Source organism: Erpetoichthys calabaricus, chromosome 6, assembly GCF_900747795.2.
Source record: "Erpetoichthys calabaricus chromosome 6, fErpCal1.3, whole genome shotgun sequence".
NCBI classification, from domain to species: Eukaryota; Metazoa; Chordata; class Cladistia; order Polypteriformes; family Polypteridae; genus Erpetoichthys; species Erpetoichthys calabaricus.
In genome coordinates, this window is record NC_041399.2 from 112,358,036 (window position 1) to 112,382,969 (window position 24,934).

General features: G+C 38.0%; 1 protein-coding gene across 1 annotated transcript in view; it reads left to right on the plus strand.

The window, feature by feature from the left end:
* LOC114653503 (collagen alpha-1(XXI) chain-like) overlaps positions 1-24,934 on the plus strand; it is a 263,740-nt gene that overhangs the window by 225,242 nt on the left and 13,564 nt on the right. Inside the window, exons 20-26 of the mRNA XM_051928764.1 lie at positions 684-755; positions 4,976-5,011; positions 7,176-7,220; positions 7,314-7,346; positions 11,181-11,327; positions 11,738-11,792; positions 18,019-18,207. Coding sequence (XP_051784724.1) covers positions 684-755; positions 4,976-5,011; positions 7,176-7,220; positions 7,314-7,346; positions 11,181-11,327; positions 11,738-11,792; positions 18,019-18,207 — 577 coding nt within the window. The remainder of the gene's footprint in view (positions 1-683; positions 756-4,975; positions 5,012-7,175; positions 7,221-7,313; positions 7,347-11,180; positions 11,328-11,737; positions 11,793-18,018; positions 18,208-24,934) is intronic.

Here is a 24,934-nt window from a genome sequence, read left to right on the forward strand (position 1 = left end):
TCACAGATGATTTTTGACTTCGTGTGTTATTGGTCAATCAACTTGTCATACTTGCTGCTTAGGGATCTTATTGCATTATGTTAAGCATCATGACTCCAAAACACATTGCGCTACAGTTGGAAAAACCCAGGTAAGATCAAAAGGCAATTCCTTTGAATGTGAAACTTGAAGTAATTAAGTACTGAAAAAATATTTTAAACTGTATTTAATAGAGGAAAGATATCATATTAAGGTTGGTTTTGATATGTAATGTTATTATTAAACTAATTATTTCAATTTCAATGATATTCTGGTGCTACCTGAGTAAAACAAAAGTACATCAAATTTGAAACCAAGGAATGTGAATTGTTTCCAATTAAATTCATGTTACTAATGTGTTCACATTACATAAATTTACCAAATTGAGGGGTTGCCAGAAAAGGATTCATTGTCCCAAGAGAGGGAATATATCAGTAATAAAATAAATTCTCAGATAGACAATTGGGTTTTGTTTCTAAACTTTTATATAATGCAAATTATTAACACAAGCTCAAATGCTAGAAAAATTGACATTGATTCGAGATACACTTATGGCCTTTATGTGTTGGCTACAATTTGTAGTTATAGTAGATTTTGGCCAACAATGTAATTTTTAATATTGCCTTAACTTAAGAATTTTTTCTTGCATTTTCTGCATCTTAAAGGGTGATAAAGGCGAACACGGATCTCATGGTTTACCTGGTTCAATAGGAGGCTCTGGACCAAAAGGACACAAGGTCTGTGAAACTTCTAAACATTCTTAAATGCTTCCCAATTTGTAAAATCTTAAAATAAAAAGAACCCAAGGTGTTGTCAAGACTTTTTCACACATTGATTAATAATATTGAAACTTAATTCTTTGACTCCAAGAGAGTACAGTTTTTCTTTCACAAGGTATCTTGTATGGGCTGCTGCCTTGTGTAACAAGGCACATGCATGGAAGTCCAAGTTGGAAATTTTCTTTCTAAGGTCCAGTCAGTTTTTAATGCTGGTTTTGACCTTGCAAATGAGCTATGTATGTTTGTCGTGAACAGCTACTGGAATACACAAACAATATTAAGTATTAGGAAGTATTCAGAAACAGCTTGCATGAAGATATTAAAAAAAAGCATGTTATCTGGGATCTGAGCTAAAAAGTATTTTAGGAATGGCAGGAAACTAAGAAGTATTATTAATGAAAGATACAGAAGACTCTACCACATTTTCAGCTGGAGATTTTCAATAAAGGCCTTTAGAAAAACTAATGCACACTGGGCATGAACATTTCTTTTTTTTTTGGGAGTCTAACAAATGGCACAGAATGCTTCTGTTTGGGTACTTTTGCACTCAGACCATCTTACTCAGTATCTAGGGTAACTTATTTTTGTACTTTAAACCACAGTGAACTTATTAAAATTGTTTTATATCCTCCAGCAATCTGAAGTTGGTCAGTGTATAAAGTAAGGTGATAAAGTTTATTATTTTGGATATAGAAATCTAAAATTTCCATTGTAATGGGAGACAGGGATGGATGGCTCCTTACCTGGACAAAATGCCCACATAATGGACAGACAACATTAGCTGATGGAATCTATGAACAGGATGGCTAGTGTTCACTCTTCTGGGCAGAGCAATGAAATGGAAAGACAAGGGGAGACGCGCTATTAGGGTTGGCTGAACCCCCACCAAATGCGCTAGGTGGCAGTGCACCTTTGCTGAAGCACCCATGTGCACATCTTAAGGGCAGCCTGAGACTTGTGGTCCAATTTAGCAGACCTGGTGGGTGTTGTGGGTGCTGCCAAAAATGGATATCCATATTGTGGAGAGGTTTCACCTCACCCGGAAGTGCTTCCTTGGTACAATGTTGCGATGCCAGAAGTACTCTCAAGTCTGGCAATAAAGGGGACTTGGAGGAGGACAAAGATTGTCTGAATAGGTTTACAGGAAGGACAATCAAAAGAAGGAATTATGCATTGCATGTTGTGTTGTTGTGAAAGGAACTGCCTCATGTGAAAAGATCTATTTATGTGTCTACAGTTGTAGCAAGGGTTTGGAGCTCCAAGACGCCCCCAGAGACCTTATAAGAAATACTGTAGATGACATTCATTTTGCCTAATATTAGCATGTGCTCCCATAATGCAACTGTCTAAACCAAAGGGGATATATATCCTTCAGCAGTGATGAAATTTTAATTACTTGCTTGATTGAATTGCAACAGACTGAGAAACAATCCAAATTTCTTAGAATGGCATTAGCTGTTGATGGATGATAAAACATTACTTCCTGTAAAACATTGTGAAGATGCTGAACTAAAAATAAACTTAGAAGATTTTAAATGAAAAATATGTGCTGAAAGCAAAACAAAGATGGAAAAACAGTGCAACATGAAGGGACCAGTTTAAAAAAAAAGAGTCTAATGCAGCATGATTAATAACTTAATGACTACCACAGGAATGCTACAAAAGAGAAGGAAATTATTAAAGATTGCTGTAAAACAAACAGGCAGACACACTAGGCAGAAAATAATGCAGGAAATATGTTAACACTACAAAACTGAAAAAGGGAAGCAATTATGAAATGAGGTTAGATGAGTTTATTTCCAGAATCTTTCGCCTGTACCACTCATCTCATGACTCATGCTGTTCCCACTTCTGTGGATGTGTGACCAGTTTTTTTCCCAATACTTGTATACACCAATAATGTGAACTGTCTCATAGTTATGCACTATTACTCAGAGTAGAGTAGTGGTCTGGCCTATCACAATAATGTAGCACTGCCCATTAGCTAGATCTGCTAACACAAAAAGTTGTGGGAGAGGTTGTGAGGATGTCATTGATTCACAATAACATCATGAAAAATTAACTGTAAACCATGACAGTTGACAAAATTTGTAATTATTCAGCTGCCACAGGTTACGGAAACCTGATGGCAGGTTTGCTTACGTAAGCATATATACTGCTCAAAAAAATTAAAGGAACACTTTTTTTTATCAGAGTATAGCATCGAATCAATGAAACCTCTGGGATATTGATCTGGTCAGTTAAGTAGCAGAGGAAGTTGTTAATCAGTTTCAGCTGCTTTGGTACACTAGAGGGGCAACAATAAGACAACTCCCAAAACAGGAACGAATGGTTTAACAGGTGGAGGCCACTGACATTTTTCCCTCCTCATCTTTTCCGACTATTTTTTCACTAGTTTTGTAATTGGCTACCTACAGTTATTGTCACTACTGGTAGCATGAGGCGATACCTGGACCCTACAGAGGTGGCACAGGTAGTCTAGTTTCTGCAGGATGGCACATTAATATGTGCCACTGCTAGAAGGTCTGCTGCGTCTCCCAGCACAGTCTCGAGGGAATGGAGGAGATTCCAGGAGACAGGCAGTTACTCTAGGAGAGCTGGACAGGGCCATAGAAGGTACTTAACCCATCAGCAGGACTGGTATCTGCTCCTTTGGGTAAGGAGAAACAGGATGAGCACTGCCAGAGGCCTACAACATGACTTCCAGCAGGCCACTGGTATGAATGTCTCTGACCAAACATTCATAAACAGACTTCATGAGGGTGGCCTGAGGGCCCGACATTCTCTATTGGGCCCTGTGGTCACTGCCCGGCACCGTGGAGCTCAACTGGCATTTGCCATAGAATACCAGAATTGGCAGGTTCACCACTGGCACTCTGTGCTTTTCACAGATGAGAGCAGGTTCACCCTGAGCACATGTGACAGACTTGATAGGGTCTGGAGATGCTGTGGAGAACATTATACTGCCTGTAATATTGTTCAGTATGACCAGTTTGGTGGTGGGTCAGTGATGGTCTGGGGGGACGCACAGACCTCTACAGGCTAGACAATGGCACCTTCACTGCCATTAGGTATCAGGATGAAATCCTTGGACCCATTGTCAGACCCTATGCTGGTGCAGTGGGTCCTGGGTTCCTCCTGGTGCAAGACAATGCTCGGCCTCATGTGGCGAGAGTATACAGGCAGTTCCTGGAGGATGAAGGAATTCATACCATTGACTGGCCCCCACGCTTGCCTGACCTAAATCCAATAGAACATCTTTGGGACATTATGTTTCGGTCCATCCGACGCTGCCAGGTTGCACCTTAGACTGTCCAGGAGCTCAGTGATGCCCTGGTCCAGATCTAGGAGGAGATCCCCCAGGACACCATCCGTCATCTCATTAGGAGCATGCCCCGATGTTGTCAGGCATGCGTACAAGCACGTGGAGGCCATACAAACTACTGAGTATGATTTTGAGTTGCTGCAATGAAATTTTGGCAAAATAGAAGCCTGATGCATCATTTTTTCACTTTGATTTTCGGGGTGTCTTTGAATTCAGCCCTTTGTAGGTTGATAATTTTCATTTCCATCAAACAATGTGGCATTCTTTTGTTTCTAACACATTACCCAGTCCGTATCAGTATAGATATCCAGCAGGATTTTTTTTCCCATTGAGATCTGATGTGTCTTCAAAGTGTTCCTTTAATTTTTTTAGTAGTTTATTATAGTCTTTTGCTGGAATATTTTGGATTTTTCTTCGGTATTGTAGTAGTTTTCTGGTTTTTTTTTTTGCTCTCTCTCAGTAATCTTGCATCAGGCCAAGATTAAACCTGTGGGAGTTTCACATTAGGATTGCGGCATTCTCCTTTAATGCCAGTACAGGTTTTGCTGGCCTTTTGCAGGTGATGCAAGTGATGACACACCAGGGATTTAAAATATGCCGGTCATTCCATGGCATACATCCTCACTTCAGAATAGACTGCAGGTACTAACTGTTGTGCATTCTGCTACCACTGCTGTTCACCAGTACTGGTACATTTTCATCCTTTAGAGTGTATGCCAGGAAAACATCCTGCGAGATCTTATTGACAAACTAGTAATAGTAGTGGCAGTAGTATTGTCACATATTATTGGTGCACAGAAACAGTAATAGGTCTGATCAATTTTTAACTGGTATTTGTTTGTTCCTATTTAAGGGAGATACAGGAGATGCTGGAGTTAAAGGAGACAGTGTAAGTATTGTTTTGACTTTACCATTATTGTAGCTTTTACAGTATATCTGTGTTTCTTTGTATGCTACAAATATAAAATAATATTAAGGGAAGCAATTAAACGCCTCAAAGACCTTAGTGGATCATTTGTTATCTTGTCAGTTGTTGCATATACACATTTCACTTTTTTCTGAAAAGAAGAAATCCGTGGTATAAAAATAATTTATTACAAAAAGGTTAATTTTATATTGTTCAATAAATTAATTCCTGTTTTGATTGTAGCAAACAGTGTAGTTGGGCCAATAGAGGGAAAATTAATATTTTTCTGAGTCTCAAAATTTTGTTATTTACAAACAGTTTCAAACAAAAGGGAAACAAAATAAAACTACACCACATCTGGTCTTCCTGCAAAATCTGGCAGTTTAATTTGTTGAAGCTTTGCCTTGCCAAGCCAAATAAAGCCCATTACACTCAAATCTCACTCAAATGGATTTAAGTCTTATGTGAGTGATATTTGCAGTGGTTAATTGATCGAGTTATACAAGGACTTGTGCCACTAGAATTTAGACCCAGTACCTGGCATGAATGCTAAGATACGCTCTAGTGACTGCCAGTTCACATTCATTTGGGCTGCAGTAAGGCTTATCATTAATTTCCTTCAGGTACAAGAAACCTCAAGTCATATCTGCTCAGGTAACACGCTCGCTTTTTTCCTTCATAAGTAGATGTTTATTAAATAATATGATGCATGATATTTCTTTTGGATACTTATTTCACAACTAATAAAAAGCCTCCACTGGAGTTACATATGTAACAAATTAAACTATAAATAAATTGGTCTTGACTTTGTCTCTGCTTTATCAGTATTAAATACTGTAACCCTAAAATATTTATTTCATTCTTTTTATTTGAATTGAATACACAAAAATGTACTTCTTATATATTATTTTTCAAGACAGACCAGTTCAGAAGCTTCATAAACTACCTTGTACAGAACCACCAAAGAACACAGAAAGTTGAATATAAATTAAAAACATATAATATGATACAAGGTGCCAATGTAGAAGACATGAAAACAAACTTCTGCATAGATAGGCTGACCAGATGTCCTATATAAGACACCATATCATAACCAGTTTTTGTTTTATTTATTTATTATTTGAAGGACATTTTAAAATTGTGCTTTAGTAAATTATTGAGGAGTTGTACATTATGCTATAAGCAACATTGCTGATATTTTTGATATCACTTCTGCTTTGTGGTTCATGTTTTGTATTCTGTAAATTGGTATGCTTTGTTTTTTTCATTGTCATCTTTGGCTTGATGTACATAATGCTCTGTATAACATTGCCTATATGATTTAAGTTGCTATGTAGGGCCATGTTCTACTTTTGCTGAGAGTCTGTATGTGAAAGCAGTAGGTAAAAATACAGCAATGTATTTAAATAAAAGTGTAATGAAGAACTGAAAAATGTTTAAAATATCTGAAATAATATATATAGTAATATAAATAACTAACACCACCTTAGCAAATACGTAAACCCCTCTGTTTCCAAGAAAATCTTGTTGCCCAACATATAAGGCAAAACAGACCTCTAGGAACAATTTGCATATGTAAAGCCTATTACAGAAACGCTTTTTAAGAAGTAGTGATAAGATAAACACAAAATTCACACAAGCATAAGAGCAAAAACACAACCCTAAGGGCAAGGCAAAAAAAAAATTAAATGATGTAAAAACCACACAAATAGACAAGTATAATAAGAACTACTGTAACAAGCTTTGACTTGAAACTGTAAATGCAATTAATTGAAATTATAAGTCTATAACAAGTTTTTTGTGAAGATACTACCTGACAAAGCACACAGATTATACCTTATGTTAAAATAATAACCAACAGTAGAGAGAGTATTTAGGCAAACTGATTTTGTAGATGAGAAATGTGTTTTCTACAGATTTGTAAATACCTTAGTATCTCACTAATATTAACCATTAGGCAGCAATTCAGTTCTACCTGGCTGCAAATGCATATCTTGAATGTTATATGAATAGGTTGTGAACATTACCCTGTTTTGAATATATAAAGAAACCACTTCTTAAATCAAAATAAATTTTGAAGAGTTAGATCAGTAAGGTTAGAGAAATTATTCTTTTTGTTTATTTATTTGATGTTTTTTTATTTTAGGGTGATCCGGGCATGCCTGGAAATATGGGTGTTCCAGGAGTACAGGTACACATTAGGAATCTCTCTTTCCCTCTCTCTGAATCTCATTCTAACAATTGTATAATTTGTGAAATAACATTTTTTGAATACATTTTATAGGGTGAAACTGGACCTAAAGGGAAAAAAGGAGAGGTGTGTATTTTTTTACTTTTGTTCAAATAATTTCTTAAAATTAAGGGAACTTCAGGATAAAGGAAAGTATGTGTATTAATGAGACTGAGACTGGTGTGATTGAAATTAGAAACTTTCCTTCATTTTTATTTTTCTTTACTTGATTATTTTATTTATTTATTTGTGTTTTTAATGAAGATTGCTTCAAGAGAAAGATTGCTCATTAAAATAATGAAGATTCAGTCAACAGTAATTTTATAACCAGCAAAGTATGACAGAAAACACATCACTGTGTTCTCTGTGTGTCTCATACTGAACAATATATGGCAGACCAAGCCCTGAGTGCTCTTTTAGTTTCTCCAGACATCCTCCAGATATTCAATATCAATGTCAATTTATTTATAGAGCACATTAAAAACATCAGTAATGCTGTACACAGAATGCTTCACATTAAAACATACAATAAACATAAATAAAATAAATAGAATTAAAACACAATAAAATACAATATGGCCAGCAGTAAATTGAAACAAACAAATGACTATAAGGAGGGAAATGTCAGGATCACGAAAAGCTAGAGAATAGAAATGTCTTCAATTTGATTTTAAACAGTTCAAATGAAGGAGACTCATTAATGTAATGTGGTAAAGAATTCCATAGCCCTGTCCCCCTTAGTTTTGTACTTAGCACAAGGGACATCAAGAGACAACTGACCAGTAGATCTAAGGTCTCTGGATAGCTGGTGTATTACACACAATTCAGATAAATAGGCAGGTGCATACCCATGTAGTGATTTAAAAACCAGGAGCAAAATTTTAAAATCAATTCTAAAGCTAACTGGCAGCTAGTGTAAAGAGGCTAAAATTAGAGATACAGAAGCAAACTTTTTTGCCCCAAACCAAAAAACGAACAGCAACATTCTGAACCAACTGCAACCTAAGTATCTGGGACTTACTGATAACAGAATACAATGAGTTACAGTAATCAAGCCAAGAAAAGTTAAAAACCATAAGTAACTTTCTCAGTATTACTAGGAAATAAAAAAGCTTAACCTTGGCTAAAAGAAGAAGCTGGAAAAAGCAACCCTTGACCACAGAATTTTATCTGATTCTCAAAAGAGGTTACTGTCAAAAATAACCCTAAGAGTATGAACTTGAGTCCATGAAAGAGCCAAGAAGTTTGAAACAAATCTGAGCTTTGGCTGCAGGACCAGCTATCAGCACTTCCATTTTATTGTTAATATGGTCAAGAAACTTTTCAGCCATCCAGGATCTTAGTTCTAAAAGACAACTGTGCAGCCAATTCACTGCAAAATTGGAAACAGGAATATAAACCTGTCTGTCATCAGCATAACATTAAAAATAACTATTAAATTCCCTAAAAATAGCTCCTATAAGATGAAGAAATATAGAAAATAAAATAGGACCCAATAGGATCCTTGAGGAACACCAAATTTAACAGGAGAAATAAACAAAAAAGTGGAAATGAAAGTCACTGAAAAGTGTCTACCAGTAAGATATGACCTGAACCAGTTAAGAGCAGCCCCTTTAAGGGTCACCACACGCTCAAGCCGCAACAGCAAGATCTCATGATCAATAGTGTCTAGAAATGTCTAGGAGGACAAGAACTGCTGCTCCACCTGAGTCAGTAATAAGAGAAATATCATTAAATACTTTCAAGTGGGCTGTCTCAACACCATGATAATGACTAAAGCCAGACTGGTAGATCTCAAATAAAATTATCGGAGTTAAGATGATCAACCAAGTGAATATAAATAATTCTTTGTAATATTTTAGCCAAAAATGGCAATTGAGAAATCGGGCAAAAATTAGCTAACACTCCAGGATCTAACTCAGCCTTTTTAAGACAAAAATAAGGGAACAACCCCCTCACTAATAGAACCATTTATAATAACTAACAATACTGGACCCAGGACATCAAATGCCTTGAATAAGAAGTGTGGTGGAACAACATCCAGAGGACAAAAATTAGGTCTAATTTTTATTCCTTCGGTAAACCCATATTCTTACATTTTATGTTGCCAGATTAGCTGGATCAGCACACTTATATTACAAAAACATTCTGACATGTGCTTCTTAACTGTTTTAATTGATTTTTTTCTTCCTTGGGATATTATCACATGATATATTGATTTATGGTAGTTTTCACTTGGCATGGTTAACTATTAGTGGTGTGGAAATGACTTTCCTCTTATTTTCAAAGAAGTCATTCATGGAGACCAGATGACAATGCAGAGCAATTCTTTATTTGCACATAGATATGCACTAATGTCTCTGTCCATGGAGTGAGCAATCAATAATACAATTCACTTGATTTTTTGTTTTTCTACTACCATTACCTCATCTAATACATCACATTATCTGACTCTTAATATACATAGCTTTATTATTTCATCCAGTCGTCTAGTGCCACCAGTATTTTCTGACTCCTTTTGAGTGTTTGGTCTTCCAAGCTAGTTTATCCTCACTTTCTAGAGGGATATTTTTTTACTGATTTACAACATTCTAACCTTGGAAAATCAAGCTGGTGGTTTCTCTGATGAGGTAGATCTCACATGTTCAAACTTTAAGCCACGTTTAGTTAACCCTTTAGTTACCTTCAGTCTTTTTCCTTGTGTTTTAATAATTAATTGGTTCAAATTCTTTTAAGTATATACTGTAATAACTTGTAAATGATTATATATATTAACTACAAATTCCATATTAGTAATTATTTAACTTGAACTTTTGTACTTTTTTAACTCATCAACTAGCAACCTTTAAACAAATATTTCAAAAGAAATGTGTTAATTCTTAAGTAAGCTATTAAGGAAATTATATTCACTACTGACTATAAAGCATAACATTCTTTGTTTAAGTCTTAGGAAAATAATACTGAACTGACTCTGAAAAATGGTGTGCTTAAGTTAGGAGTCCAAATAAAGGCAGTAATTAGCCTCTGACTAAGAAAGTTAATGCATCCATAATATTCCTACTACTGTAGACAGTATTTGGAAACCTTTTTCTATAGATGAAAACATTCTCCCATATTGACTTGTTCTGTTGAATTTAAAATATATACTGTCAGCACAGGGCTTACATACCAAGGGAGAACTCAAGAAGGATAACAAAACATCTTCTTGGATGTAAAATTACATATTTTCATATGAAATACTATAAAACTAATATGATTCAGTTTAAACGTATTAAACGTAGCATGTCTAACAATAAACTTGTGCCATAATTTTTTATCATATCCAATCAGTGTTGCATAAGCTTGGTGTCAGTTCCAAATATAATGACTGTGCTTAAAAGCACCCTGCAATTATAACACAATCCTTAACCCAGTTTTTGCATGCCAAGTGTAAAAGCTTGACATGTTTCTAAAACATCCATTTAAAAAGTTACATAAAATTAAGTTTAAGATAAAATTAATATTTTATATAGTATGAGGATTCTGTAAACAATTTCTAGTGGGTCTTTGAGGCATCTACTTAAAAATGTGAAATATTCCAAGAGTGCATCTAGGATATTCATTTTCTTATTGTCAACATGAAGCAAGAAAATAGGACACTGAGATATTAAAATTCAGACAATTCATATGAAGGACCTGGGAGTTAACATGAAAAATGTTTTCAAAACAATTACATTTTTCAGAGGAACTTTACATTTTAGTTTTCATATCAATCAGTATGGTACAGCAATAAATTCAATTTCCAAATTAAAAACATTTTTTTTGTTAAGTGTAGCTCTGAATCAAAAAGTATTTTATAGTTTTATGCAGTCGAACTTGGCAATTAATGTATAAAATTGTGGAATGTTCTCTGCAGGGCTAACATCAGTTTTGTTGTCTCAGAAAGGTAATGCTGGTGATCTTGGCAACAGGGGTTATGAAGGGAAGAAGGGAGATGTTGGTTCAGCTGGAGCAATTGGACCACGTGGATCTCCAGGACAAGAAGGCATTCCTGGACAGCCAGGAGTACCGGGGCTCCCAGGAAAGCCTGTACGTGTTCATATTTTCTCTCTATAGTAGAAATTAAAAAGAAGTTTTGTACTCTTTAAATATTTATTTTATTATACAATACCATATTTAATTATACCACAGTGGCAAGAAGCATATAAAAAGTATTAAATTAACTATTTTAAAAGATGAAAAATTTGGTGTGGTCACATACAGTATACGACATATGGCATATTAGTTGGATAAGTAAGAAAGAACTTCACTGTGCTTTATGATAGTAACAGTACTATCACTGCTATTAACATTATATACTTTTCCATTAAAGTAATTAGTATACCGTATATAGTCCTCATTTTATTCTGTACAAATTAAAAGTACAAGATAGCATGTGGAAGCATATGCTTAATTTCAATATTCAGACTAATAAATTAAAGTCATATTTTCTTTTTCAGGGCAAGTCTTTAACAGATGACCATGTAATTAAGTTGTGCACAGACGTCCTAAGGAGTATGTATTTCACTTTGTTTTCTGTTCTTCATTATGTTCTTGAACTGGGTGGCTGCATTATATACAAAAGTGCAGAACATACTATTGTAATAATGAAAGATAATGACATAAATTTTATACTTCTGTCTAGACTTTAATGGCTTCTTGTTAGTGAATTACATAATACTGTATAATATTATTTCAAACTAGCTATTTTTAATTTATCTATTCACAAAGACACTTCCACGATCAGTACAGGACTGGCTGAATTAGGTGCCAGGTTTGCAGAATGTTTAAAGACAATGAAATGCAATGTATATAAAATATCATTCATGCACCTTGAACTTTTTCTCATTGTGCTGTTAAAATAATGAATGTCAGATTGTCATTGCCAACACTTTAATGTCAAAATAAAACTAATATTCCACATATTCCTTAGTTATACTTGTTAAAATCAAAATGAACTGGCTCCAACAGAAGCTTTCTCTTGCATTAATATTTGATTAAAACACCTAATTCAGAAATTACAAACATGAGTCTTTCAGAAAAAGTGCCTACCTTGTTATTGTCATGCAGTATCTCCTAGCAGCACACATTTCAGGTAATGTACAATCATGCTTCATTTTAATATATTGATTTGATTTTTCCAAAGAAAACTTAAGCCTGGGTTGATAGATCTTGTAGGAAATTTTACATTTCTTGTACATTTTTAAAATGTATAAAGGTTATGTACAAAGTGCAGAATTAAAATGATTTATACACAGAGGGCTGTTTTTCATTTTTATGTGCTTTATTTTCATGGCATGTATTTGTTCAATGAGAGTAAACATGAATTGCAACTAGAAAATGAAGAATTTCTGAAATTAGTGTGATTTGTTCCTAATATATTTAGTATCTGCTGGAGGTGGGAGTTGAAGCTACTTCTGACAGGGGGCTCTGCCAGACGTTCCCAGCAGACCCTCACAACACGTTTGGGCCTACCAGGACATTGAGTCCGAATGGGCCATGTTCCGTGCCTCTACTGTTGAGGCAGCTGACCGGAGCTGTGGCCGTAAGGTGGTTGGTGCCTGTCGTGGCGGCAATCCCCGAACCTGTTGGTGGACACCGGCGGTGAGGGATGCCGTCAAGCTGAAGAAGGAGTCCTACGGGACCCTTTTGTCCTGTGGGACTCTGGAGGCAGCTGATAGGTACCGGCAGGCCAAGCAGATTACGGCTTTGGTGGTTGCTGAGGCAAAAACTCGGGCGTGGGAGGAGTTTGGGGAGGCCATAGAGAACGACTTTCGGACGGCTTCGAGGAGATTCTGTTCCAGCATCTGGCTTCTCAGGAAGGGAAAGCATGGCAGTGTCAACACTGTATATGGTGGGGATGGTGCGCTGCTGACCTCGACTTGTGGGTCGGTGGGGGGAGTACTACGAAGACCTCCTCAATCCAACTAACATGCCTTCCAATTGAGGAAGCAGAGCCTGGGGACTCAGAGGTGGGCTCCCCCATCTTTGGGACTGAGGTCACCGAGGTGGTTAAAAAACTCCTTGGTGGCAGGGCCCCGGGGGTGAATGAGATATGCCCGGAGTTCCTCAAGGCTCTGGATGTTGTAGGACTGTCTTGGTTGACACGCCTCTGCAACATCGCATGGACATCAGGGACAGTGCCTCTGGATTGGCAGACCGGGGTGGTAGTCCCCCTCTTTAAGAAAGGGGACCGGAGGGTGTGTTCCAACTACAGAGGGAACACCCACCTCAGCCTCCCTGGAAAAGTCTATTCGGGGGTCCTGGAGAGGAGGGTTCGTCAGATAGTCGAGCCTCGGATTTAGGAGGAACAGTGTGGTTTTCGTCCTGGTCGCGGAACAGTGGACCAGCTCTACACCCTTAGCAGGGTCCTGGAGGGTGCATGGGAGTTTGCCCAACCAGTCTACATGTGTTTTGTGGACTTGGAAAAGGCATTCGACCGTGTCCCTCTGGGAATCCTGTGGGGGATACTCCGAGAGTATGGGGTACCGGACCCCCTGATAAGGGCTGTTCGGTCCCTGTACGATCGGTGCCAGAGCTTGGTCCGCATTGCCGGCAGTAAGTCAAACCCGTTTCCAGTGAGAGTTGGACTCTGCCAGGGCTGCCCTTTGTCACTGATTCTGTTCATAACTTTTATGGACAGAATTTCTAGGCGCAGCCAGGGTGTTGAGGGGGTCCGGTTTGGTGGACTCAGGATTGGGTCACTGCTTTTTGCAGATGATGTTGTCCTGTTTGCTTCATCAGGCCGTGATCTTCAGCTCTCTCTGGATCGGTTCGCAGCCGAGTGTAAAGCGGCTGGGATGGGAATCAGCACCTCCAAATCCGAGACCATGGTCCTCAGCCGGAAAAGGGTGGAGTGCCCTCTCAGGGTTGGTAGCGAGATCCTGCCCCAAGTGGAGGAGTTCAAGTATCTCGGGGTCTTGTTTACGAGTGAGGGAAGAATGGAGCGTGAGATCGACAGGCAGATCGGTGCGGCATCTGCGGTAATGCGGGCTCTGCATCGGTCTGTTGTGGTGAAAAAGGAGCTGAGCCACAAGGCGAAGTTCTCAATTTACCATTCGATCTATGTTCCTACCCTCACCTATGGTCATGAGCTATGGGTAGTGACCGAAAGAACGAGATCGCAAATACAAGCGGCTGAAATGAGTTTCCTCCGCAGGGTGTCTGGGCTTTCCCTTAAAGATAGGGTGAGAAGCTCAGTCATCTGGGAGGGGCTCAGAGTAGAGCCGCTGCTCCTCCGCATCGAGAGGAGTCAGATGAGGTGGCTCACGCATCTGATCAGGATGCCTCCTGGACGCCTCCCTGGTGAGGTGTTCCAGGCACGTCTAACCGGGAGGAGGCCCTGTGGAAGACCCAGGACACGCTGGAGGGACTATGTCTCTCGGCTGGCCTGGGAATGCCTTGGGATTCTCCTGGAAGAGCTAGAAGAAGTGGCTGGGGAGAGGGAAGTCTGGGCATCTCTGCTCAAGCTGCTGCCCCCGCGACCCGACCTCGGATAAGCGGAAGAGGATGGATGGATGGATGGATGGATGGATGGATGGATATTTAGTATCAGATTGGCTTGCACTGATGCCTTACAACTCCAGAAAAATGGGAGTGAACCATTACCCAATAACTGTGTGCAGTGAGTTGGCATGCATCTGTATGGTTTTTGTTCTTAAATTCCGAAGATGTGCACGTTATTTTTCAACTATAATTTTAAGTGTGAGTGACTGGGACAGATGGAATGGTACAAGCTCTGGTGTTGGCTGCAAATTTCAGCCATGACCATAAATTTGCAAGTTCTGAAAATGGATGGATATTTAACATTCCTGAAGCCATCCTTATCAAATGTGGAATATATACTGATTAAGTCACAAGAAAAGGCATTTGCTACATCATCTCTGAAATGTTTTCACTCAAAATGCAAATGACATTGTTTGGATTTTGGTAAGGAATTTAGTAAGGATTTTTGGTAAGTTGATTAAACTATTATCAATAAATCTAGTGTTCTTTGTCCACTCATTAAACTTCTCATTCAGAATTAATCTGTGGCTGTGCCCTAGACTAATGCTATTCCTGAAATGCCAATGCTAAATATTATAAGGAAGATTATTTATCTACCTCTGGGGCTATTATTATGTTGTGGCTGTAAAGTAAAATGAAATGAATGTAAAATCCCTGTGCCTGATGGGTAACAAGAATATTCTATATCATGACGTGACCCTTGTACTGAGTCCGGTTTTATGGAATCTGAAGCAACTATTCATATTGCTCTTAATAAATTCCTTGAGCAGTGATGATGGTTTAGGAGTCTCAGTACTGTACATTGGTCAGGGAATTAACATCTTAAGATTTATTTCAGTCCAGCATTTTCTTATCAAGTACACATCCACATATAAGCCCGGGTCACTAATCAATAATTACAAATATAGTAAAAAATAACATAAATAATATTAGAGCATAAACAGAAAAAATTATTATATACAAAAATATACTGTATGTTGTGAAAGAGGAGCCTCTTTCTGGGACTCTTGCTTGGTACAAAATGATAAAACTAGCTTCTTTATAAAAAAAAATTGTAGGTTTGTTATTCAAAATAAGACATGAACAATGGCACAAGACAGCGCAACAGACAGAAAACTACTGCCTTTCAAGTCCTTGCTACTTGAGCATTTTATTCCTTCTCTAACCAGTGAGATGACTGGTCTGTTTGCCCATTACCAAAATGTAGTGCCACAAACACTCAAAACAAGTGTCTCTGTTATTTCTTAAACTTTTTCTGCTTAATCTTCTAACTCTAAGCTCAGTGAGCCACTGGCTGAGACTGGACCCCAAATTTCTGTCTGAATAAGGGGAATAGCAGATTCTTAGAGGGAAAAAGAAAGAAACCTGGGAGATGAAAAATAATCAAAATAGGCAAAATTTGTAACCAGAAAATGAAATAGTCAAGATGTCAAAGCCAGAACAAAACTATAATTGGAATAATTAGCCTAACACAAAATGTCCAACAACAAAAAGGCATATGAGAATCATTTTAACAATCCACAATCTTGGGCAACAAGCAAGTGTACAATACTGACTTTTATACTGACATCTGGTGAGGTCCTGCGCTGCTTACTTCTGGTTGCACTTTTTTAACAACATGGTAAACAAATTAACACAACATGAGGGTGTTAATTGAAAAAACAAACTGCCATTGCAGTGAGATGTGAAAGAGCTATAACAAAATATAAATAAAACTAAACAGTAACTCTAAAAGCAGATTCTGCACTTTACAAAACCTTATCCCCAGCACCACTTTTAGAATCACAAATGCCTTGTCCTGTGACCATCAAGCCCCAATATTTATTTAAAGAACCAGATACCATGTGTTATGTAACAAGACATAAGATTGGATGGTTTGTAGGACTTCTCTCCTGGAACATATAACCATTTTCTGATAACAGAGGTAGACGCTGCCATTGTCTGTTGAACTGTCTGCTCACTTGCATACTTGCCACCCCTTTCCTGTGGTGGTGCTCCTGCCTACTGCTTTGCCAAGGCACCATTTCAATTATACAGCGTACTGCCCCTGCAACATTATACCCACACCTTGGAGTATAAGCACTATGTTCTGTGTTGTAATCAGAACCCTGGTGTACTGCTACAGGATGTAAAGTGGAAAGCAGAGGTGAGCAAAAAAGACCAGAAAATGAATAACAGGTCAGAAAAACAAAGTGGGGGTGAGTACCAGGAAGACAAAATGATTGTGGAAAACCAAAATGAAAACCAAAACTCAAAGTCAAAATGGCCTAGTCAAAATGTCACAAACTTTAAAATGTAAATTAAATATTACAAAAGGTTTTATTATACAGAATAGAATATCCACAAACTTGGACAGTGGATGGGCATGATATTGTTTTAAGTAATGTCACAATGACAACACTACATAGCTCTCTCTAGAAATGGGATGCTGCATAATAGCAACATATTCTCAAAATGGTGGCACCCATCAACAAAAATCAAAAAGTATAAGAAAAAAATAAAATAGCAAGTGACACAAAATTCCTCATAACTCTAAACACAACAAAAATAGATAGTTCTTGTAGTTTACAGCACTCGTTCTGCAGACAGAATCACAGGTATCCCCAAGCAAGAAATGGGAAGTGTACAGTGTCCAGACAACACATAAGAAGCACTAGGTAAAACAAAAAAGGGAGCCACCCTTGTCAGGGGTGGGGGATAGGGGATAAAAATATGCTCTTCAGTTTAAATTCACATATACGCTGTACATTTTGACAGGAAACAATTATTTGGTCATAAAAATGTATGAAGGTTATTAAGGCCACTTTCATAATACCATTGGTGTTCCTTTTACTTGAATTCTATTTTTCATTGTTGCTTACTTCTCAGTTTATTGCTACAAAAAGTCAATTTTGGTGTTATAGTTGGGCAGTTCAGGTCCAATATCATCACATAGATTGTTGTGTCATTGTTTTGAAGATGCATTTGAATATATATAATATTATATCTGACCCATTTTGCTCAGGAATGAAACAGTTGAAAATGTTACTATTCAGTATCATTATATGGTACACAAAGCAAAAAAAAAAAAAACACTTTTGATTTAAATACTAGAAAATATTTTGCAATGAAGTTATTACCAGAATGTCACTGTTTTCAGCTTGTGTAGAAGGGAAGGTATATAATTCAGGCAATTTAGTTTTTGGCACTGCTTGTGACTTGCATTCTGTTTTCTAAAAATATCTGTCTTTTTCAGACCAGCTGCCTCAGCTTCTTCAGTCTATGAGTCCTGCCTGTCAGACATGTGAAACAAAACAGGGCTTACCTGGACTGCCAGGACCCCCTGGCATCCAGGGCCCAGCAGGACAACCAGGTTACCCAGGAAGGATGGGAAGACAGGGATATCCTGGTCTTCCTGGAATGCAAGGTGCTCAAGGAATAAAAGGTACAGCACTGTGAAAGGAGAAAGCCTAAGACACATCAGCATACATGATGCTACAATGAATTTCTACAAAAGAGCAATTCAGCATTTACTTTTACTCATTAAATGCCAATATATGAAGTGCACAAAATGGACCAAAGTAATTGCACCCAAAATGAAGTGCTTTGGTCTCTTTAAAATAAACTGCTCAAAAAATTAAAGGAACACTTTTATAGTCAAAGTATAGCATCAATTCAATGAAACCTCTGGGATATTGATCTGGTCAGTTAAGTAGCAGAGGGGGTTGTTAATCAGTTTCAACTGCTTTGGTGTTAATGAAATTAACAAGAGGTGCACTAGAGGGGCAACAATGAGACGCCCCCAAAACAGGAATGGTTTAACAGGTGGAGGCCACTGACATTTTTCAGTCCTCATCTTTTCTGACTATTTTTTCCACTAGTTTTGCATTTGGCTACGGTCAGTGTCACTACTGATAGCATGAGGCGATACATGGACCCTACAGAGGTTGCACAGGTAGTCCAGCTTCTCCAGGATGGCACATCAATATGTGCCACTGCCAGAAGGTTTGCCTTGTCTCCCAGCATAGTCTCAAGGGCATTGAGAAGATTCCAGGAGACAGGCAGTTACACTAGGAGAGCTGGACAGGGCCGTAGAAGGTCCTTAATCCTTCAGCAGGACCGGTATCTGTTCCTTTGGACAAGGAAGAACAGGATGATCACTGCCAGAGCCTACAAAATGATCTCCAGCAGGCCACTGGTGTGAATGTCTCTGACCAAAAAATCTGAAACAGACTTCATGAGGGTGGCCTGAGAGTCCGACATCCTCTAGTGGGCCCTGTGCTCACTGCCTGACACCGTGGAGCTCGATTGGCATTTGCCATAGAATACCAGAATTGGCAGGTCCAACACTGGTGCCCTGTGCTTTTCACAGATTAGAGCAGGTTCACCCTGAGCACATGTGACAGACGTGAGAGGGTCTGGAGAAGCCATTGAGAATGTTATACTGCCTGTAACATAGTTCAGCATGACTGGTTTGGTGGTGGGTCAGTGATGGTCTGGGGAGGCATATCTATGGAGGGACGCACAGACCTCTACAGGCTAGACAGCGGCACCTTCACTGCCATTAGGTATCGGGATGAAATCCTTGGACCCGTTGTCTGACCCTATGCTGGTGCAGTGGGTCCTGGGTTCCTCCTGGTGCACGGCAATGCCCGCAATGCCTCAATGCAGGCAGTTCCTGGAGGATGAAGGAATTCATACCATTGACTGGCCCACACGCTCGCCTGACCTAAATCCAATAGAACACCTCTGCGACATTATGTTTTGGTCCATCCAACGATGCCAGGTTGCACCTCAGACTGTCCAGGAGCTCAGTGATGCCCTGGTTCAGATCTGGGAGGAGATCCCCCAGGACACCATTCGTCATCTCATTAGGAACATGCCCCCCCAACATTGTCAGGCATGCATACAAGCACGTGGGGGCCATACAAACTACTGAGTACGATTTTGAGTTGCTGCAATGAAATTTCAGCAAAATGGACTTGTTTGCTGCATCATTTTTTCACTTTGATTTTCAGGGTGTCTTTGAATACAGCACTCTGTAGGTTGATAATTTTCATTTCCATCAAACAATGTGACATTCTTTTATTCCTAACACATTACCCAGTCCATATCAGCAGAGATATCAGGTGTCCCTTTAATTTTTTTTTTGAGCAGTTTATAAATTGCATATGATTATGAGGCATCATTACTCTCATTTCTAGTTATCTTTTATTTATAAGTTCCTATGGCAAAACTCAAGACCATATTTTTCTGTACAGCCTGTGCATTCTAGCATTTAAAAGTGGGGTATGTGAAAGAATGCAGTTTTTATCACTGAACAGTGGAGTATCTGCACTAGTTGGTCATTTGCACAAAAGTAGGTTCAATGTAATGATTTTCATCTGTTCCCTTGAATTACGGTCTTTGACTTGATATACATTGCGCCTTTCCTAAACATAATTCTTGGTTACCATCTAGGCTTCTTTTTTTAAGTTGACCTCAAGTACTTTCTTTTTAGTGTTAGCCCTCAAAGATTTTTTTCAGCTCACATTAAGGAGATCATGGGTTCACATCCTGGGTCCTCCCTGCATGGAGAGCACTTTGAGTAGTGAGAAAAGCACTGTATAAATGTAAAGAGTTATTATTATTATTACTATTGTATCCATCTGAATACTGTTTGCAAGACAGTGGAGTTTTTTGCAAGACAGTTTAGTTTTTTTCATACCAGAATATTCCTTTATGTGTGCAGACTTCTCTAATGTTAACAATTAATATATTAAACTAATAATGTTTATCCCCTTATTTGCTAATTGCTAACTACATGCAAATATGCACCCTTTGTTTTTACTAGCATCTGATCATTGTGATACCCTTTTGCAAAATACACTAATACAGATTTAAATATTAAGAACACTGAGAGCCTCAAAACCATCAGGGCAGAAACATTTATCAGCTAAGAACTGCCTAAATTGAAATGGCAAAATCTGAAGCAGAATCAAATGGTTCTGAAGTGAAATTGGCAAGTCACAAATGACAAGCAGACTACACACTCCACAAGACTGTGGCGTTGTCCAGTATCGACACTAACCACCATGTGGGCAGATGTTTTTTGCTCAGCATGAGGACATAAAACAATTGAAAAAATTATTTTGTGAATAGCTGTTATTTCTACACCAGGACTCCAGGCTTCCTTGAAATAGGGGAATCATACTGCTGGTGTCTTTTCTGTGAAGTAGAAGACTTTCCTCATGGCTTTTTCAAATTTGGTGTTGTCATTTTAATGCCTAAAATATGGGGCTCAAGCCTTCGGGTTCCATCGCTAACCTAGAAAGTTCTAGTTTTATATGTGAATGGACACCCACTGTGGAGCCAATAGAGCTAAAAAACAAGCTTGAAGCACCTAGCATGAAGACAATTTCACATACTACAAAAAGCAATATTTTTATAAATAATAAATTACTTTAACAAGATGTTAGAAAATTTGAAAAAAAATTGCTTAATAGGACACATTTGAAGGTTGTTTTAAACATTTTAATAATAAGTTTCATTACTGAGGGGAGCCTGTTACTTATTTTACACAACATCTGGTGGAGCTGTCCCCTGCTGGTCCTCCGTGCAGAAACACCACTGGTTAACACAGTTTCTTACAGTAAACAGTTTAAATGCCATTTTAAATAGAAAAGCTGCTCTCTTTTGGAGGCATGGTCTCATAATAATCACCAAAACCAAGTATCAGTCACCGGGCCTATTCTGGATTTTTTGCTTGCTCAAAAAGATACCCATTTTCAATATAGGCAATCTGATATTTTAAAGTCAGTCCCTTATTTTATTTGATATCTTTATAAAAGTGCTGTTTGTGTATTTAGTCTGCTGAGTTATTAGGACTCTGTGAGTGCGGCCCTAACAGGTGTTTAGAATGATTTGGGATGTGTGTGTTCATGTGTATCCTGACTTACTGCTGACTTTGTTCTTTAGTTTCCTTCCTAAAATATTCAAATCAGGATCTTGTTGATACAACATTGTACTACTGGCTGGTTTCCTAATGGTTGCATTTGTACTAATGTTTATTCATTTTTTAAAGAGAGAAGAGAAATCTAAGTGTAAAGAGGAAACATTAAAGAAATTGATATATAGGTTCTGTAGAATTAGTTCACGTGTACAATAAAATTCATTAGCTAAGTCAGTAAAGTACACCCAGATACCAAAACATTTTCTATTTTCTCATTTTTCTTTGATTTCAGCTTGTCACATATAGACATACAGATAAAGGTTTTGTGGGTTGCAGATTGCATTTCTAACATTTATTTTTAGTTTGGAAAACGTTTTAAAGTAGTAGTAGTAGTAGTAGTATCTCCTCCAATGCAATTTTGCCTCTTTTCTTGTTCGTGGACATTTTGTAGGTTCTTTGTGCGTTTTTGCTAGGGAGGTTGCCCTTGCTGGATGACTGGTGAATGAGAACTACCCAGTTGTGAACTGTATAAAGGTCAGTGCTACTCATTTTTGGGTCATCTCAGACTGTGTAGATTTCCTAAAAACTTGTTATGCAATTTTCTTTGTTTGTAGATTGCCTATAAAAACATTGGCTTTGACTTTTGACTTTGATTTAGGGTTTTGTTTCTGCATTTTGATCTCACAGGACTGAATTTTGTGTGATTCTTTTTAACAATGCCTCATCTTCTGATCCTTTTTATTACTATTATTTTTTTTTTCGTTTGTGAAAATTGGTATTAAATCAGGTGGGCTTTACATATACTGCAGGCCAGCTGAACTGCTGGAGGAGAACTTTATATCTGACTACAAACTGATTTGAATTTGCCCCACAAGTGGACCCTCCAGCATGATAGTGACCCTAAACATTACAGCAAATCTACCAAAGAATGGATTAAAGGGGGGCATTTTTCACAAGCACTCTTACATGAGTAGGCTTTAAAACATTGCTGTGTGAAATAAAGCAGGTACTTTCATAAAAATTACCAGAGAAGAGCAGACTGGTGATGTCAGTAGTTTAGCGTTAAGCTAGTGGAAGAACTAAAATCCCTATAAGCATGCCACTCTTCTCTGGCATTTGAAAGAGTATTCATAAAAAGTGTACTTTTCCCAGTTAATACAATGAGAAGTCATTTTGCTTGACTTCTCATTGCATCCATAATGGCTAAAACTGTATAAAACCCTACTACTAGTTAAAGATAGAAACATGTGATTGTTCCCTTATAAGGGTAATAATTGTATTGTAATAAAATGGAAAAGTCCACTTTGAGATTTTAAAGTATAAGTAACAATGTTCTAATGAGATCTGTTCAAACACAAATATGGACCAGAGGAGGGAGTTTTGTAAAGACACATGTGGAAGACTGGTTAGTAACAACAGCAAATATTCAGCTCTGTCATAGATAATAAAAGATGGGTCAACCACTTACTGAACTCAGAAGGTCGCATGCCTTTGCACATGTGGAACACTAAGTCTCTGTCCCATGTTATCTCTACAACCTACTGAAATTAAGATACTGTAAAAGTGTTCTGAAAATATTTTAAAAATGAAAGGGTCAGATACATTCAAAGCAATACTGTACCAGTGTCTTGTCTAAGGAGATAGCACATTAAAATCACTAGTGCTTTACATTTCCTATCCACAAGATACGTTCTGTGATTAGTGCCTCTTTATAGAGCATACGTCTTCACAGTAAAAAATATCGGCTAGTTCTTTTTTCTATCAGTGAGTTTGATGTAAGTAGTTAAATGAGAATCTTTACTTATTTTTTTCAGTTTTGTGTCTACCCTCACAGTTCTAGGACTCCGAGTTCAAAAAACAAGCTGAACTTGTAAACATGGGTTTTGCTAGCATTCAGATGACTCGTAGATTAGGTTTATAGTCTGGTACAATTGACAATAGGTGTGTGAACCAGCATGTGTTGTGATGGAGTCTCTATTCATGTCTAGTAACTTTATTGCCCGGCTTTCCAAAATCCTCAGATGGAAAAAATTTATCCAAAAAAGCACTGGGTGCACAGACTTTGTTGCCTAGGAGAGGGAGATGATCCTATGTTTACTTTCCAAAGTAAAATGCCTTGTAAGGTCAGACTTACTGTATCAGAGGTTACCATAGACATGCAGCATACAGTTGCATTTAAGATGGTTTGATGTGCATTGTCAACATTTATATAAAGTACCTTCAGAAAGTATTCACATGCCTTCATTTTTTACACAGTTGGTTACTGAGGCTAAGGATCTGCGTCAGTATTCGGAAGGTTGCCGGTTCAAATCCCCATTACTGCTAAAACAAACCCTACTCTGCTCGGCCCTTAATCTGCAATTGCTCCAGGTGCATCCCATTCAATTTACTGACCATCGCTGAGATGGTTCTAAGCCTTGTTTGGAGTCAACCTGTAGTCATTTCAATTGGCTGAACATGATTAGGAAAGGCACACACCTGTCTATAGAAAGTCATAAAGTTGACTATGTGTATCAGAGCCTTGAAATTGATCGAATTGCCTACAGAAACTATAGACAGGTTGAATGTGTCCAGGCACAGATCTAGGGAAGGCTACAGATTGTTTTCTGCAGGACTGAAATTTCCAAAGAGTATAGTGGCCTCAATAATTCTTAAACGGAATAAGTTTGGAACAACAACAACAACTATTCCTAAAGCTGGTTTAACAACTAAAATGAGTACCTGGGGAGTGTTGTGGCAGAAAATCTGCTCAAAGAAGGCGCTTGGATGTGCAGGCAGAATCAAGTTTTACTGCGTGATATACACACGGTCTCAGTAAACATGAATTGAGCAATTGGCAACTCTGCCACCTTTCATTTGTTACAGTCCTTATCAAAGGTTTACCTCACTATCTGACTCCAACTTCCCATGGCCTTTTTCCTGCTTCTAATTAGTTCCACCAATATCAACAATATTTCCCAGCCTAATGAGCATAGCACTCTATCTTATACATCATTGCCATCTGGCAGGCCCTCTCCCCACCTTGAACCCATCCAGCTCCTGCCAGCATTATCTCTAGTCCTCAGCTCATGTTCACCACCTAGAAAATAAATTATTTTATTGGGGGTGTAGATTTCCTATCAGCCTTTCTCTATATACCTGACCTTGACTCATGAAATATTGGTGGTTTCCAGCTTGCTAAGAAAAATAAAAAATACACAGGCACAAGAATTTTGTGATTTAACCCTTGCTAAACTAACAT